Source organism: Oncorhynchus nerka, linkage group LG10, assembly GCF_034236695.1.
Source record: "Oncorhynchus nerka isolate Pitt River linkage group LG10, Oner_Uvic_2.0, whole genome shotgun sequence".
NCBI lineage: Eukaryota > Metazoa > Chordata > Actinopteri > Salmoniformes > Salmonidae > Oncorhynchus > Oncorhynchus nerka.
The window spans coordinates 86,979,973-86,995,571 of NC_088405.1; the positions used below are offsets into that span (position 1 = coordinate 86,979,973).

At 42.8% G+C, this 15,599-nt stretch overlaps 1 protein-coding gene across 2 annotated transcripts in view; it reads left to right on the forward strand.

Annotated features, from left to right (window-relative positions):
* Positions 1–971: 971 nt before the first annotated feature.
* The window catches only part of gabra1 (gamma-aminobutyric acid type A receptor subunit alpha1), a 34,608-nt gene continuing 19,980 nt past the window's right edge, over positions 972–15,599 (forward strand). The window contains exons 1-6 of one of the 2 annotated variants that reach the window (XM_065023896.1): positions 972–1,136; positions 3,493–3,592; positions 8,146–8,258; positions 9,506–9,573; positions 12,968–13,188; positions 14,703–14,785. In XM_065023896.1, the coding sequence (XP_064879968.1) occupies positions 3,513–3,592; positions 8,146–8,258; positions 9,506–9,573; positions 12,968–13,188; positions 14,703–14,785 (565 nt within the window). In that variant the 5' untranslated portion in view covers positions 972–1,136; positions 3,493–3,512. Of the gene's footprint in view, positions 1,137–1,525; positions 1,885–3,492; positions 3,593–8,145; positions 8,259–9,505; positions 9,574–12,967; positions 13,189–14,702; positions 14,786–15,599 lie in introns of those variants that run through there. The other variant, XM_065023895.1, reaches the window with a different exon arrangement.

Below are 15,599 nucleotides of genomic sequence, written 5' to 3' on the forward strand. Positions count from 1 at the left end.
CCCCCCCCCCTCTCTCTCTCTCTCTCCCTCTCTCTCTCTCTCTCTCTCGCCCTCTCTCTCTCTCTCTCGCCCCCTCTCTCTCTCTCTCTCTCTCTCTCTCTCTCTCTCTCTCTCTCTCTCTATATATATATATATATATATATATATATTATATGAATTCTGACCAGACTTAATGTTATTGTAACGTAATGTCTTCGCAGACATGCTTCTTCACTGTCCAATGAACAGTGAGTTCATTTGTTTGTGTGTGCGTGTAGGAACGTGGGAGAGAGAGAGAGAAAGAGAGAGAAAGAGAGTAAGTTACATATATATATATATATATATATATCTTAACCCTCCCACGTTCCTACACGCACACACAAACAAATGAACTCACTGTTCATTGGACAGTGAAGAAGCATGTCTGCGAAGACATTACGTTACAATAACATTAAGTCTGGTCAGAATTCGGCGTTTAGTTTTGAATAACGAGTTATGCACTTGCAGCATCAGGCTAAGGTCGATGCATGTAGACTAGGCAACCTCACTATCTGTGTAGAGCACAAGAGAGACAGCGACAGAGAGCGAGAGCGACAGAAACCTTACTGAATACCCATAACTCATACATGCACTATATTAACCACATGTAAAGCAACACATACGTCCGGTTCCATTTCAGACGAGAGGAATCACAGTCTCCGTAGTCTGGTAAATTAAACCCAATGCCAATATTGCAGTTATTGCAGAGTTATGATTTGTACATGAAGGACGAGTAGTCTAGATGTCATCATAGCGTGTTGTAAACGTATTCAAACAAACCAATAAGATCAGTGTGTATTTTGCTTTGAGGTCAATAAACCGGCTACATAAATGTTCCGTTATTACATATCTCATCATGATTAAAATGTCTTCTGGTTTGTAGTTTAACTTGAAATACGCAGATGACTACAAAAATATAAGCTTGGTATCATCAGGCGGTTTTTGCAGAAGCACAGCACAGCTCTGTCTGTGCTCAGTCGTGGAGTGCAGGCGATAGCGGCATGATATTTGACAGTAAACAGGCGGTCCTGTTATCTCGATGCGAATCCTGGGCTTTTGGGGTACAGTGAGTGACTAAAGTTCATTTTCAGTGAGGCTTGTCTCATCAAATATATCGGGTGAGGGAATATGCATTTCTTAACATTGGGAAGAATGTCTTCGTGTGTATGAATGTGTGATTTTTATTTGCATTGTGTGTTCATTGATATGAGATAATAATTTAATAATGGGTTGGGAGTCTTCGTTTTGGTCAGAGCGAAATCTCGTGCTGGTTGATATAACCAATTCTATAAATGTAAAACGCCGCTTTTATCGGAGAACATGAAACATCAATCAGGAAGAAAAGGGGAGCGGGGGGACAAGGGAGCTGGTTGAAAATGGAAGAGGATTTGATTTTGCAGCCACTGAAAAAGAGATGAAGTCTAGAGCAGTGGAAGTTACATTATGCTGAATATAAACAATGGGCGGATTGGTCTTTAGATGAGACGTTGGTACCACCTTCCATTCTAAAATAAAATCGCCCTGGCTTGAAGTCACAGCCTATTTCATATCCGGTTTACCCAGTGATATGTTACCATTGTCCTGGTAAAGTAAAGCTTTATTTGGCTGCAGTCTCGGTATTTAGAGTAGATTTTGTAGTTAGATTGCCAATTTGTTGGGGACTGAGAAGAGTTTCACTCAACCACACCATTGAACAGTGCGCGAATCCTGCGCATACTCAGCATCGTCAGCTGCCGCTTCTCGAGACTCAAGCTAAATTTGGTCAGATCTCAGATCTTGGAGGATTGTTCTCATCGAATCCGTGTAGAAAATATATCAATAAAAGTTTGAAAATACGACAGCCTCGAACATCTCTGGCATATCGCTGTAAGTGAATTTTCCTTTGACTTGTCTTTTTCGATGCAGAAGGGAGTCGGGGAATTTGACTTGCAGTTCGAACGGCAGTGAGTTGTGTTCAGCCTAACAGAGGCAGAATCCAGTTCAAATAGATGGCATATGAGTTGCAACTGTCGGGGAGTGGATGATGTGGAGTTAGCTATTGAAAATGAAGACGATTTACTGGCATCTGCTGTGGTATGACATGGTTTTGTCCAAGTTGTTTCATCCCTGGACAGCGCTCCGAATGCAGCATTATTCAGTTGCTTAATTACTCGCCACACACGAATGTTTAAGGTGAGCATTGAGAAATGCCAATATCTCCCTGAACTCAAGATGTTTATACTGGGGACACATTTCACGGAATAATACAGAAAGTGTGGTGTATATGATGTTTTTCTTCCCATTAAGCTGCATTATCCCTGGTTTATCAAATCCTTGTCAACTAACGACATTTGAACAGAATATTGCACATCGTTTAATATGCTTCGTTTGCGGTATATTCCAGTGCAGTTTGGAGAAATTAGGCGCCGTATCTTCTACAGTATGTATCTTTAATTTACAGGTTATTGTAGTCGTTTGTTTGATAAAGGTGGAGCTATTGATTACAATACCTTTGCGTGGGTAATTAATTGCTGCTGCCGTCGGAAACATCGTTTTATGTATGTATATATATATATATGGTTCAGTTAAACGGGCATCTGGCCAACAATTGTATTTTCATAACGCAATAACATTATCCTACCACTTACATCCTCTGAAAGTGGGTTGACATTATGATTTCGGACGAAGGTGAAAATGCGTGAATCTAAGAGGATTTGGTTTAATATGCGGTTTCAGCCGCCTTTTAATTGCAGGCTATGAATAAACTAAGTAGGCTATACAAGTGCTATGAAAACAAATGACATACAAGACTATGTAACCGGTAACGTGTTTGATTCTTTATGTAATATGCATGCGTAATGTAATGTATGTCGACGGATCATCCGAAATCGATTCTTCATGGAATGTAGCTTTTTTTTTTAAGAAACCAATACATCGCAGCCAGTGTATCACATTCATTCAGACGAGCTCTCGCTATCTTTCTTTTCAGGTAATTATATTAAGTGTAATATATAGTAAACTGAAAACACTAAATTATATCTGATGTCTTTAACGGCTGTGTGTTTATGTGTCAACTGACATCTGACTTGTGACGAGAACGCTTGGTTTGATTTGTGACATATGAGCTTACGGATGCAGTTCCGTTAAAGTACGGTTCAAGATAGCCTATATAGGCTGTTTTTGTGAAATATTTAGTGTTTTGAGGTTCGACCCATCACCATATCTTAATGTAAGTCGTTTTTTTGTGTGTACAAAAGCTGGATACTAATATGAACTGAAAGATACAACATAGTTCTTGGGAAAGGCTGGTCTTAGAACGGTGCCTGCCTCTTATGTTCCTTGATCTTCTTGGTTTCACAATAACTCACCTCTTGATTTGTGTCTTGTTTGATTCTCTTTTGAGCCAGTCTTGTCAATGGCACTGCTTATTTTCTGATGTGGTATTTTATTTTTTGTTTTATTTTCTGATGTGTAGTTGTTGTCTTCCTTCTTCAGTGACAAACCACTCTCCAACCATGGGTGGACGGACAGGAACGGCCATACTGCTATGTGTGTGGGCCTGTTTGCTGGTGGCCAACGTGCTTTGTGGGAAAAGGTAAGGTGGGCTTCGACCACACAAACAAAATGTTCACTGTCAAGCTAGATTTGGCCCAGAAAAGAGAATCATTGTGTTCTGTTCTAGGGTCTAGTTGCGGAGACAATATGCTCGCTCGTCTCTTAAGTCCCCAACAGTGTGGAATTAGAATATATTTTGTGATCTGCAATCATGTCATGTTGGAATCCATCCCTCACTGGCAGTCTGAGAGCAAACACCTGATTATCCTGGAGAATAAGGTATGATTGTAATGATCATGTTTTGCCAACTGATCATATTTTATGTTGTGCATGACTCTGTGATGGCAGTAATTAGGGCGTCACTTCAAGACTCCACACTGTAATTGCGATAATAAGAGGAGCTGGGGCGGATTTGCCCAAAATAGCAAATACTGTGTTACAGTTTCGATATGCTAAGCAACCAAATAGGATAACAGTAAATGTTCAACCAGAGTAGAGAAGTGCATGTCTCAGACAGTCTGTCGTTTATTCAAAGGATGTATGTGTTTCAAGTGACATAGTTGAAGTAGAGGGAATTCCAACATAAAAAGTCAGACTTGGGAATACAGATGGTGTCTGTGCTCAGACCACCCACTCAGTACCACAGTGAGATGGGATGAGAGATGATAGGTTTTGACTTGTGATTACCACACTACTAATCCCACCATTGGAAATGACAGACATTTGCATTTACACCTCAATGCTAATCCAGTCTTTAGGATTAACATTGAGAAGTTTGACATTGAACTAAAAATATGCAAATATCAAGGATTCACTATTTGCAAATAAAGACGCATATACCTAGTTAACTTTGTGTGCACATGTGGAATCACATGAAGATGCTTGACTATTAAATGAATGAAGTTTTTTCTCTTTCTATTCTGCTAGCCTAAATAATTCAGTAGAACTGTCTGAGCTGCATCCACATCTAATCAGTCTAATGAAATGGCCATTTAAGGATTTATTTTCTGTGAGCTGTGACATTTTCCCTATTAATCAACAGACAGTTTAATGTATCTTAACCGCACTGCTTCAAGGATGGCCCATTTAACCAATAAACACCTTCCCTGATTACTCCACCTTACAACTGTCACCATAAACTGCAATGTAATTACTGCGTTGTGATTGACTGTATTGACCTCTAGAACTCAAAAACAAACCATGGAGGGTTTTTGAACAAATGCAATTATCATTAGCACATGTTTATATTGGTGTTGTGATATTTTAACAGAATAGGCAGGGAGGGAGAGAGGCAGAGAGGTAGGGAGGGAGGCGAGGGAGGTAGGCAGGGGAGGGAGGGAGGCAGAGAGGTAGGGAGGGAGGTAGGGAGGGAGGCGAGGGAGGTAGGCAGGGGAGGCAGGGAGGGAGGGAGGCAGAGAGGTAAGGATGGAGGCAGAGAGGTAGGGATGGAGGCAGAGAGGTAGGGAGGGGGGCAGGGAGGTAGGCAGCGAGGCAAGGGAGGTAGGCAGGGAAGGAGGGAGGCAGGGAGGGAGGGAGGCAGAGAGGTAAGGAGGTAGAGAGGTAGGGAGGTAGATGGGGGCAGGGAGGTAGGCAGGGAGGCGAGGGAGGTAGGCAGGGAAGGAGAGAGGCAGGGAGGCAGAGAGGTAGGGAGGGGGCAGGGAGGTAGGCAGGGAGGCGAGGGAGGTAGGCAGGGAAGGAGGGAGGGAGAGAGGCAGGCAGGGAGGGAGGCAGGGAGGGGGAGGCAGGGAGGGAGGGAGCGAGGCAGGGAGGGAGCGAGTGAGGCAGGGAGCGAGGCAGGAAGCAAGGCAGGGAGGCAGGCTGGAGGCAGCAGCATTTATTTAACTTTCCTACTTAAATAAAGGTTCAATAAAATAAAAGGCATGCAGCAGTCGGCAGTACTGTTGCTGTTCAGAGGACCTGTAGATGGGGGGGGGGTGTATGATGTTTTATGAGGAAGTGACCCCAGCAGCTCCTAAACATCCAGTCCATTGCTCTCTGCTTATCTGTACCCCCCCTTTCTCTCTCTCCTTCTGCCTCTCCCATCCTCTGTCCCCACCTCCCATTCCCAAATATATTCTATGTCAAGCGCATTTGAATTATTCCTCACTTGAAAGAACTCCAAGGCGTGTATGTAAGTGTAAGTCTGTGTTAGTGTGACGGAGTGAGCATAGCATGATGTACTGCGTGTGCTCTGTTTGTTCGTTTACCTCTCGGCTTCGCTTACTGTTTTTACTAAATGTTATGTCGTTGCCATGTGTTTCTGTTCTGCTGTGTTGTGATATCAGCTCTCCTGCTGCTGTAAGTGTTCTGTATTGGCGTTTGTGTTTGTCATAATGTCCCTGTCCTTCTGCGTTATGATGTCTGTACTGTCCTGTGATTTCAATGTTTTAAAATAATAATAATAATTGCACCGCAATTCCCAGTCGTCACTGGCCAAGCCGTCATTGTAAAAAATCATTTGTTTTTAATTGATAAATAAAGGTGAAATTTAAAAAAGAGGCATCCTTGCACGTTTCCTGTTGTGTTTTTTGTGAGGAGGATATAATGAACTAATCTACTGTATCTGGGGAAAATGGAAAAGCTTCGGCATGTTGTTTTCACTCATTGTATCAGCAAGCCAAGCAAGCAGAACATACATGTGTGTGTATGTGTGTGTGTTATTCAGATGAGAGTTTTTCAACCTCACATGACCCTGCAGGCAGGTCATTAGATATTTGTTTTGGTGGCCTAGGCTCTTGAGCTATGGCATGGAAGATTTGGCCATTTCTTAAAGTTTCACACAAAATAGAGATTCATAACTGTGGAATTGTTTGATATCAGACGCTTGTTCCAATTGCTTGTCTCATTATTTGTCTTATTTATATTTCCTAATAGTATTTTTGTCAGGAAGCTGCATTTTTAACAAATAGCCTATGTGGGAATGAAAGGTGTGTTTGATGGCATATTAACTATATAATTCCTGCAGTGATGTGAGTAGCATGTCCTTATTTAGAAGAATCGTTTACCTGCTCACATTTAAAGCCGTGTGATCTGACCCCCCGCCCCCACCTTCTCTCTCACTCTCTATCTCTCTCTCTCTCATTTGCGGCCGCCTGCATGCATGTCTTCTCAGCTGTTTTGTTCTCTCCTCCTGCTACTTGCCATTTCAGATTCCCCCTTCCCTTCCCTTCCCTTCCCTTCCCTTCCCTTCCCTTCCCTTCCCTTCCCTTCCCTTCCCTTCCCTTCCCTTCCCTTCCTTCCCTTCCCTTCCCTTCCCTTCCCTTCCCTTCCCCTTCCCTTCCCTTCCCTTCCCTTCCCTCCCCTCCCCTCCCCTCCCCTTCTATTCCATTCCCTTCCCTTTGCAAGTCCATGCTAACTTATCTTGATGACCTCCCCTTCTCCTTGAAGCTACGTTCTGAGCAGAGATTGTTTCCAAACACTGGGGACTGTTTATTTAGCATGCAATCAAACCAGTGTGGTCCGCGATTGGGTGTAAAAAGAGAAGGTGATTGCTCAGAGGCAAAATATTATTTATGAGAAAAGTTGTCCTGTGATTATCTATGAGAAAGGCTTTCCTGTGATTATTTTTGAAAGAGAGAAAATAACCCCCCCTCCTTCCCAAGCTGACCATCTCCCTCTCCATCTATACTTCCACTTGTTAAAATACATATTTTGCAACATAATGAAATCTATATTGTTGTTGATTATTGTGTTGAGATATTAATGAGTGGCTATGTTTACTCCACTCACACAATTACTGATTGTGGTGTTCTGAGTATGAATGAACTGATTGTGGGGGTTCTGAGTATGAATGAACTGATTGTGGTGTTCTGAGTATGAATGAACTGATTGTGGGGGTTCTGAGTATGAATGAACTGATTGTGGTGTTCTGAGTATGAATGAACTGATTGTGGGGGTTCTGAGTATGAATGAACTGATTGTGGGGGTTCTGAGTATGAATGAACTGATTGTGGTGTTCTGAGTATGAATGAACTGATTGTGGGGGTTCTGAGTATGAATTAACTGATTGTGGGGGTTCTGAGTATGAATGAACTGATTGTGAGGGTTCTGAGTATGAATTAACTGATTGTGAGGGTTCTGAGTATGAATGAACTGATTGTGAGGGTTCTGAGTATGAATGAACTGATTGTGAGGGTTCTGAGTATGAATTAACTGATTGTGGGGGTTCTGAGTATGAATTAACTGATTGTGGGGGTTCTGAGTATGAATTAACTGATTGTGAGGGTTCTGAGTATGAATTAACTGATTGTGGGGGTTCTGAGTATGAATTAACTGATTGTGGGGGTTCTGAGTATGAATTAACTATTTTGTTTCATGTTGCTCAAAGAGCACACTCAATGAGTCCTTTGCTGTTAAGAGACCACATTAAGGTATAAATAATTAATTACGAGTCCTGTGTGTGTGTACAATTTCATGCCCTGTGGATAAAATAAACCTATTTCTCACATTCATATGGCTTTATTACAATTGTGTATCATCAGAGGAAGTAGATTTTAAAGGATCAAGAGAAGTTGCTCAGGTGGGATGTTTCTCCAACACTCCTGCATCGATTCACCGAATTCACTTTCCAAAATTGCTCTTCCTTTTCGTCAGCTCTGGACAGAATGGCCAGACGGACGAGCAGAAAGACAACACAACAGTGTTCACCCGGATCCTAGACAGTCTTCTAGATGGCTACGACAATCGTCTCAGACCAGGGTTGGGAGGTACAGTACTGTACAATGGTTTCTCACCAACTCATATCATTCTGAAGTTTAGGGAAATAGAGGTGATGGGAGATAGATGGGTGGTGATGAGTGTCTTTGATTTAGTCAATAACATGTTTATTGCATGATGCTGTCAAGTATTTTCCAGCTAGTCATTTCCTGAATCATTTGTTGTGTTATTTGGAATTGTTGGCACCAGGTTGCAGCATTCTGTTGGTTTAATATTGATGGTTGGCCAAAACCATTACTTGGAGGATAGCAGTCAAGAGCACATCAAAACAGGATTTAAAGTAATATAATATAATATACTATAATCTTATATAATATAATATATATACCATTTAGCTGACAGTTTTATCCAAAGTGACTTACAGTCGTGCGTATTGACTACAGACTGGAGTCCTTTGTCCTACTTCATGAAAAATAAATCTGCAATGTGTTTGCGTATCGTCACAAGCATGCTCATATCTTGTTTTCTCTGCCTTTGCACTCGTATCAGAGGAATCTACAGGAGGGTGATTTACTGTTAGCTTGTTTCCTTAGAAGCATGATATCAAGAACTAGTATCTTTTGAAAACTAAAGCAAACTTAAATGACAGCTCCCCGGTAAATAACTCCCCTCGTTCTTTTGAGGAATAGTGTATGGTGTAGGATACTCTCATGGAGAACCTTGGGTAGTTTTGTCACTTTTCATGGAAGTGCACTGTGTGCCACACAGTTATTGCGTATACTGATTTATATCCGACTCAGCTGTACAGAGTTTTGGAGAGATATGTAGGCCTACTGGAACGTGAAGAGGAGTGGAAGGTCAAACAGGCAGGGGATTAGTATATTTTCAGTGGCAAATGGAGAGAAATGAAACATTATGATTGACACCATTCCTGATGTAAATCATCTTTCCATTATTCACTTGAAGAAACATAACTCTATACAGCAGACAAAGTTACTGTAAATACATCAGCCACATAAAGACCAGGTGGAATTTGATCTCAGCCAAGAGATTTGAAAATTCATGGAAAGATTGAGTCAGTCCCCGGGTAAAGGTCCTGCCACTGAAACGGAGAACTGCAGAAATGGTTATTGACGTGAAAATCGGGATTGTAAGGTGTCATTTTGGAAGGGGGCTCTGTGAGAATTGGGGAATGAAACGATCAATGGGCTAGAAATGCTCCCCAGGATTACGAGCCAGTTAGAGCTAACGAGGAGCCCTGATCGCCACTCACTCTCCTAATTTCTTGGTTCAACAGAGCGTGTAACTGAAGTCAAGACTGACATTTTCGTGACGAGTATTGGGCCCGTCTCGGACCATGACATGGTATGCCTGTCTTTCCTCTCTGTTATTCCCCTCTCTGAAATGTCACCAGTTCTGTGTCCTTGTTCTCCCCTTAACCTATTTTCATGTGGTTTCAAAGGTAAAGTGTTTATTGATTTGATCAGCCCCACATTAGTTTTTGGACATAAATGAAATGTCACAAGCAAGGAAATGTTATTAGACCAATTGGCTCAGTCATTTCCTAGATAAATGCCGCTTGTAGTCTTAAATGAAAGTACACGTGTATGTCAGTTTGTATTGCATGGCATGACCCAAGCGGAGAGGCTTGGTATTGATGTGGGTATAACAACTCTGGATCTTGTGTAGCCTTGGTCTTTAGAAGTGGCCATGATGTACAGTGTATTAGCAGGTGCTTGGGACTAGATTGCAAAGCCCCAGTCCGTGTTCCAAATGGAACCCTATTCCCTACTTAGTGCACTACTTTTGACTAATTTTAATGGCACCCTCTTGGTGCTGGTCAAAAGAAGTGCACTATATAGGAAATAGGGTTCCATTTGGGATGCCAACACAGAGAGCAGATGCTGTTGTCATGGCTAGAGACATTACCCTTCCTATGTCTATCATGACTGGATAATGTGATTGGATGGATATCATAATCACACTGAGATATCAATTGACAGAGGAATGATTAGGCTAGTCTTCCTCAAATTAGACAAAAGTAATTTCATTTAGCATAAGTGAGCGTACCTACCATGTGAAAAATAATGTAGAATATTCAATAGGTCCTCTTTGTTGAATGGCAATGGCTAATGTGAGATTGATTTGTTCGTGATTTCTTGGTTGAGACGTCTTCTTTAACCACTGTGGATCTCTCTGTATCTCTCTCTCTCTGTATCTCTCTGTATCTGTATCTCTCTGTATATCTCTCTCTGTGTATCACTCTCTCTCTGTATCTCTCTCTCTCTGTATCTCTCTCTCTGTATCTCTCTCTCTCTGTATCTGTATCTCTCTGTATCTCTCTCTCTCTGTATCTCTCTCTCTGTATCTCTCTCTCTCTGTATCTCTCTCTATCTGTATCTCTCTGTATATCTCTCTCTGTGTATCACTCTCTCTCTGTATCTCTCTCTCTCTGTATCTCTCTCTCTGTATCTCTCTCTCTCTGTATCTGTATCTCTCTGTATCTCTCTCTCTCTGTATCTCTCTCTCTCTGTATCTCTCTGTGTGTATCTCTCTCTCTCTGTATCTCTCTCTCTGTATCTCTCTCTCTCTGTATCTCTCTCTCTGTATCTCTCTCTCTGTATCTCTCTCTCTGTATCTCTCTGTATCTCTCTCTCTCTGTATCTCTCTCTCTCTCTCTCTGTATATCTCTCTCTGTATCTCTCTCTCTCTCTGTATCTCTCTCTCTCTGTATCTCTCTCTCTCTGTATCTCTCTTTCTCTCTGTATCTCTCTCTCTCTGTATCTCTCTCTCTGTATCTCTCTTTCTCTTTGTATCTCTCTTTCTCTCTGTATCTCTCTCTCTGTATCTCTCTCCCTCTGTATCTCTCTCTCTGTATCTCTCTGTATCTCTCTCTCTGTATCTCTCTCTCTGTATCTCTCTCTGGATCTCTCTGTATCTCCCTCTCTCTCTGTATCTCTCTCTCTCTGTATCTCTCTCTCTCTGTATCTCTCTCTCTGTATCTCTCTCTCTCTCTCTCTCTGTATCTCTCTTTGTATCTCTTTCTGTATCTCTCTCTGTCTCTCTCTCTCTGCCTCACTCTCTCTCTCTCTCTCTCTCTCTCTCTATCTCTCTCTCTCTCTCTCTCGGATCTCTCTCTCTCTCTCTCTCTCTCTCTCTCTCTCTCTCTCTCTCTCTCTCTCTCTCTCTCTCCGGATCTCTCTCTCTCTCTCTCCGGATCTCTCTCTCTCTCTCTGTCTCTCTGTCTCTCTCTCACTCTATGTCTCTCTCTGTATGTTTCTCTCTGTCTCTCTGTATCTCTCTCTCTGTATCTCTCTCTCTCTGTATCTCTCTTTCTCTCTGTATCTCTCTCTCTCTGTATCTCTCTCTGTATCTCTTTCTCTTTGTATCTCTCTTTCTCTCTGTATCTCTCTCTCTGTATCTCTCTCCTCTGTATCTCTCTCTCTGTATCTCTCTGTATCTCTCTCTCTGTATCTCTCTCTCTGTATCTCTCTCTGGATCTCTCTGTATCTCCCTCTCTCTCTGTATCTCTCTCTCTGTATCTCTCTCTCTGTATCTCTCTCTCTGTATCTCTCTCTCTCTCTCTCTCTGTATCTCTCTTTGTATCTCTTTCTGTATCTCTCTCTGTCTCTCTCTCTGCCTCACCTCTCTCTCTCTCTCTCTCTCTCTCTCTCTCTGTATCTCTCTCTCTCTCTCTCTCCGGATCTCTCTCTCTCTCTGTCTCTCTCTCTCTCTCTCTCTCTCTCTCTCTCTCTCTCTCTCTCTCTCTCTCTCTCTCTCTCTCTCTCTCTCTCTCTGTCTCTCTGTCTCTCTCTCACTCTATGTCTCTCTCTGTATGTTTCTCTCTGTCTCTGTCTCTCTCGCTCTCTCTCTCTGTCTCTCTCTCTTTCCCTCTCTGTGTGAATCTCTCACTCTCTCTCTCTCTGCCTCTGGTCTCAATGAAGGTTCAATATTTATGCAGTTGAACCATTTATATTTGATGTAATATGAGTTAATTACTGTTCATGCTCTAACATATGGGCCTGCGCTACCTTAGAGTAAGTAACGGAATGGTCTGGTCAGAAGAAACAGCTACAGAAGCTACCACTTCCCTTTCCCAATCCACTTCCATTACCTTGCAGCTCTGTTACCGTACACACTAATTACCTCACAGATCTGTTACCATTCACACTAATTACCTCACGGATCTGTTACCGTTCAAAGTAATTACCTCATTGATCTGTTACCGTTCACACTAATTAACTCACTGCTCTGTTACCGTTCAAACTAATTAACTCACGGTCGGGAGAAAACTGAGAAGCACCTTTTAATTTCACTGGCTAGCTAACTGTGTCAGGCATTCTGAAACAATGACATTCTTAGCCATAGTTATTAGTGCATGTTAGAGTGATATATCATGCCAGTGTTTGTATTTTTTGGTGCGCTAAAATCTAGAGCACTGTGCTTCTTCCTCATGTTTATGGAGGACACATTCATGAGGACAAGCTGGAAGACAGAGACGGAAGCCACTCCACCAGTTAGATAGACCTACCTTTGTTGAAGCCTCTTCCTTGACAAGACAAGACAGTCACCAGCAGGACAAATAGACCAATGCTGCTACATGGAAGCCTGAGTGACGTGAGAGAGAAACAAAGTGGTGAAAAGTGGGCGTGTGCATTACTCAGCAGCATGTGGTCTGTAACATGTCTGGCAGATATAGGACGATTAGGGCAGGACAACCTACCTCTTCCAGGTGCTGATCTTGCATTCTCTCTTACAGGAATACACCATTGATGTGTTCTTCCGTCAAAGCTGGAAGGACGAGCGGCTAAAATTTAAAGGGCCAATGGCGGTTCTCCGTTTGAACAACCTGATGGCCAGTAAAATCTGGACCCCTGACACATTCTTTCACAATGGCAAGAAGTCTGTGGCACACAACATGACTATGCCCAACAAACTCCTACGAATCACAGAGGAGGGAACTCTGCTCTATACTATGAGGTGAGAGAAACCATTTTCCCAACTGGGATATAGTCTGCTTTCTTCATATTCGATTTAGGAAGAGGTATTTTTAACACTGAACGTGGAAATCCTCACTGGGAAGCAGAACGTGGTTTTCTCTACAGATAATAAGCGTACATCTATCAGTCTCACGATGATCGTGATTCCAGTACATTATAATGTTTTGGTAACTTATGCTCTAGAAAATACTGTTGGTATCCAGCAAATGATTTATCCTTAAAAGGGAGTGGCAGTGGCGAGCACCAAGAACCATAGTGGAGCGAGTAGTGTAGACTAGAGTGGTAGAGTCCAGGCTCGCTGGGAGTTTTCATTTCAGCTGAATCATCATAAATAATGGTCCCAGATGTGAATTTCCATGGCCCACAGAATGGAGCTAACGTGTGGGTCACAGAGGGTGGCCATAAAACATTCTTTAACATATTTATTAGCAGATAAGGACACAGTGTGAGTTAATATTTATGTCGTAGAGATGACGAATGGGTGACATGTCATGGTTCGTTTGACATTCCCCTTTTCACTGTGCTGTCAGGAAAAGGCTGCTGCTCAGAGCTTTGCAGCAGTGTCCCTCCATTCCTTCAATTAGATTTGCAAAAGGCTTTTGTTGTATCTTATCTCGCTCTCATCTCTGTCTCTGTCTCTGTCTGTCTCTCTCTCTCTCTCTGTCTCTCTCTCTGTCTATCTTTCTCTCTCTGTGTGTCTCTCTCTCTCTCTGTCTCTCTCTCTGTCTATCTTTCTCTCTCTGTGTGTCTCTCTCGCTCTCTGTCTCTCTCTCTGTCTATCTCTCTCTCTCTCTGTCTCTCTCTCTGTCTATCTTTCTCTCTCTGTCTGTCTCTCTCTCTCTCATCTCTGTCTCTGTCTCTGTCTGTCTCTCTCTCTCTCTGTCTCTCTCTCTGTCTATCTTTCTCTCTCTGTCTGTCTCTCTCTCTCTCATCTCTGTCTCTGTCTCTGTCTGTCTCTCTCTCTCTCTGTCTCTCTCTCTGTCTATCTTTCTCTCTCTGTCTGTCTCTCTCTCTCTCTGTCTCTCTCTCTGTCTATCTTTCTCTCTCTGTCTGTCTCTCTCTCTCTGTCTCTCTCTCTGTCTATCTTTCTCTCTCTGTGTCTCTCTCGCTCTCGCTCTCTTTTTCGCTTTCTCTTTCTCTGTCTCTCATCTCTGTCTCTGTCTGTCTCTCTCTCTCTCTGTCTATCTTTCTCTCTCTGTGTGTCTCTCTCGCTCTCGCTCTCTCTTTCTCTTTTTCGCTTTCTCTTTCTCTGTCTCTCATCTCTGTCTCTGTCTGTCTCTCTCTCTCTCTCTGTCTATCTTTCTCTCTCTGTGTGTCTCTCTCGCTCTCTCTCTTTCTCTTTTTTTGCTTTCTATTCCTCTTTCTCTGTCTCTCATCTCTGTCTCTGTCTGTCTATCTTTCTCTCTCTGTGTGTCTCTCTTGCTCTCTTTCTCTTTCTCTTTCTCTTTCTCTTTCTCTTTCTCTCCCTCCCTCCCTCCCTCCTCCTCCCTCCAGACTGACCGTAAGGGCAGAGTGTCCCATGCACCTGGAGGACTTCCCCATGGATGCCCATGCTTGCCCACTGAAGTTCGGCAGCTGTGAGTGATTCGCTGTTTTCCCCCCGCTCTCTTTGTCTTTCCCTTCCAACAGGAAGCCCAGTACTCGTACCTGATAGGAGTTGACAGTGGCGTAACAGCTATTTTCAGGCAGGACCTGGCCTCCCAGGCCCGCCAGGCCCCACCAAGACCCACCAGCATACTGTAGACCTCTGTTTATCGGAGGCAGTACTCCCTGTCATACTTCCAGTTCCATTGTGCCAGCTGGTCATTGCTGCCAGGTCTTCTGACCCCAAATTATCCTCGAGAAGTCGAGAGAGAGAAATAGTTTTTTGTTGATGTTTTATGTCTCCTCACTTTTGTTTATTGTTTATTTCACTACCTTTGGTAATGTAAACAGATGTTTCTCATGCAAATAAAGCCCCTTTGAATAGAGAGAGAGAGAGAGAGAGAGAGAGAGAGAGAGAGAGCGAGAGGAGGAGCCCAACGATAATGAGTCAGTTTGTTCAGAATAACACACCTTGAATAAAGACCAACTCTCAACTTTAAACGGGCTTGCTGAATATTTCATTGATGAGGCTCCTCTGCAGTACAAATCCTCAACAGTGCTGAAGCAACACTTTACGTGTTGGCTGGGTCACCAGGTGGGAAGAAATCTGACTTGGTTGTTTAAAGGTCAGTCAGATTGAGATGTTGTTTGTTTCTCTTTCCCTCTCTCTCAGTAGCGGTGCGTGGGTATAATCACTGGGGAACACAGAACAAAAGCCATTTTACAACCTATGTGTTGTGATAATTGTGTTGTTTTCTCTACAACCTGTTAGTTCATATGCCTTGCCACTGTGATATATAGATAGGC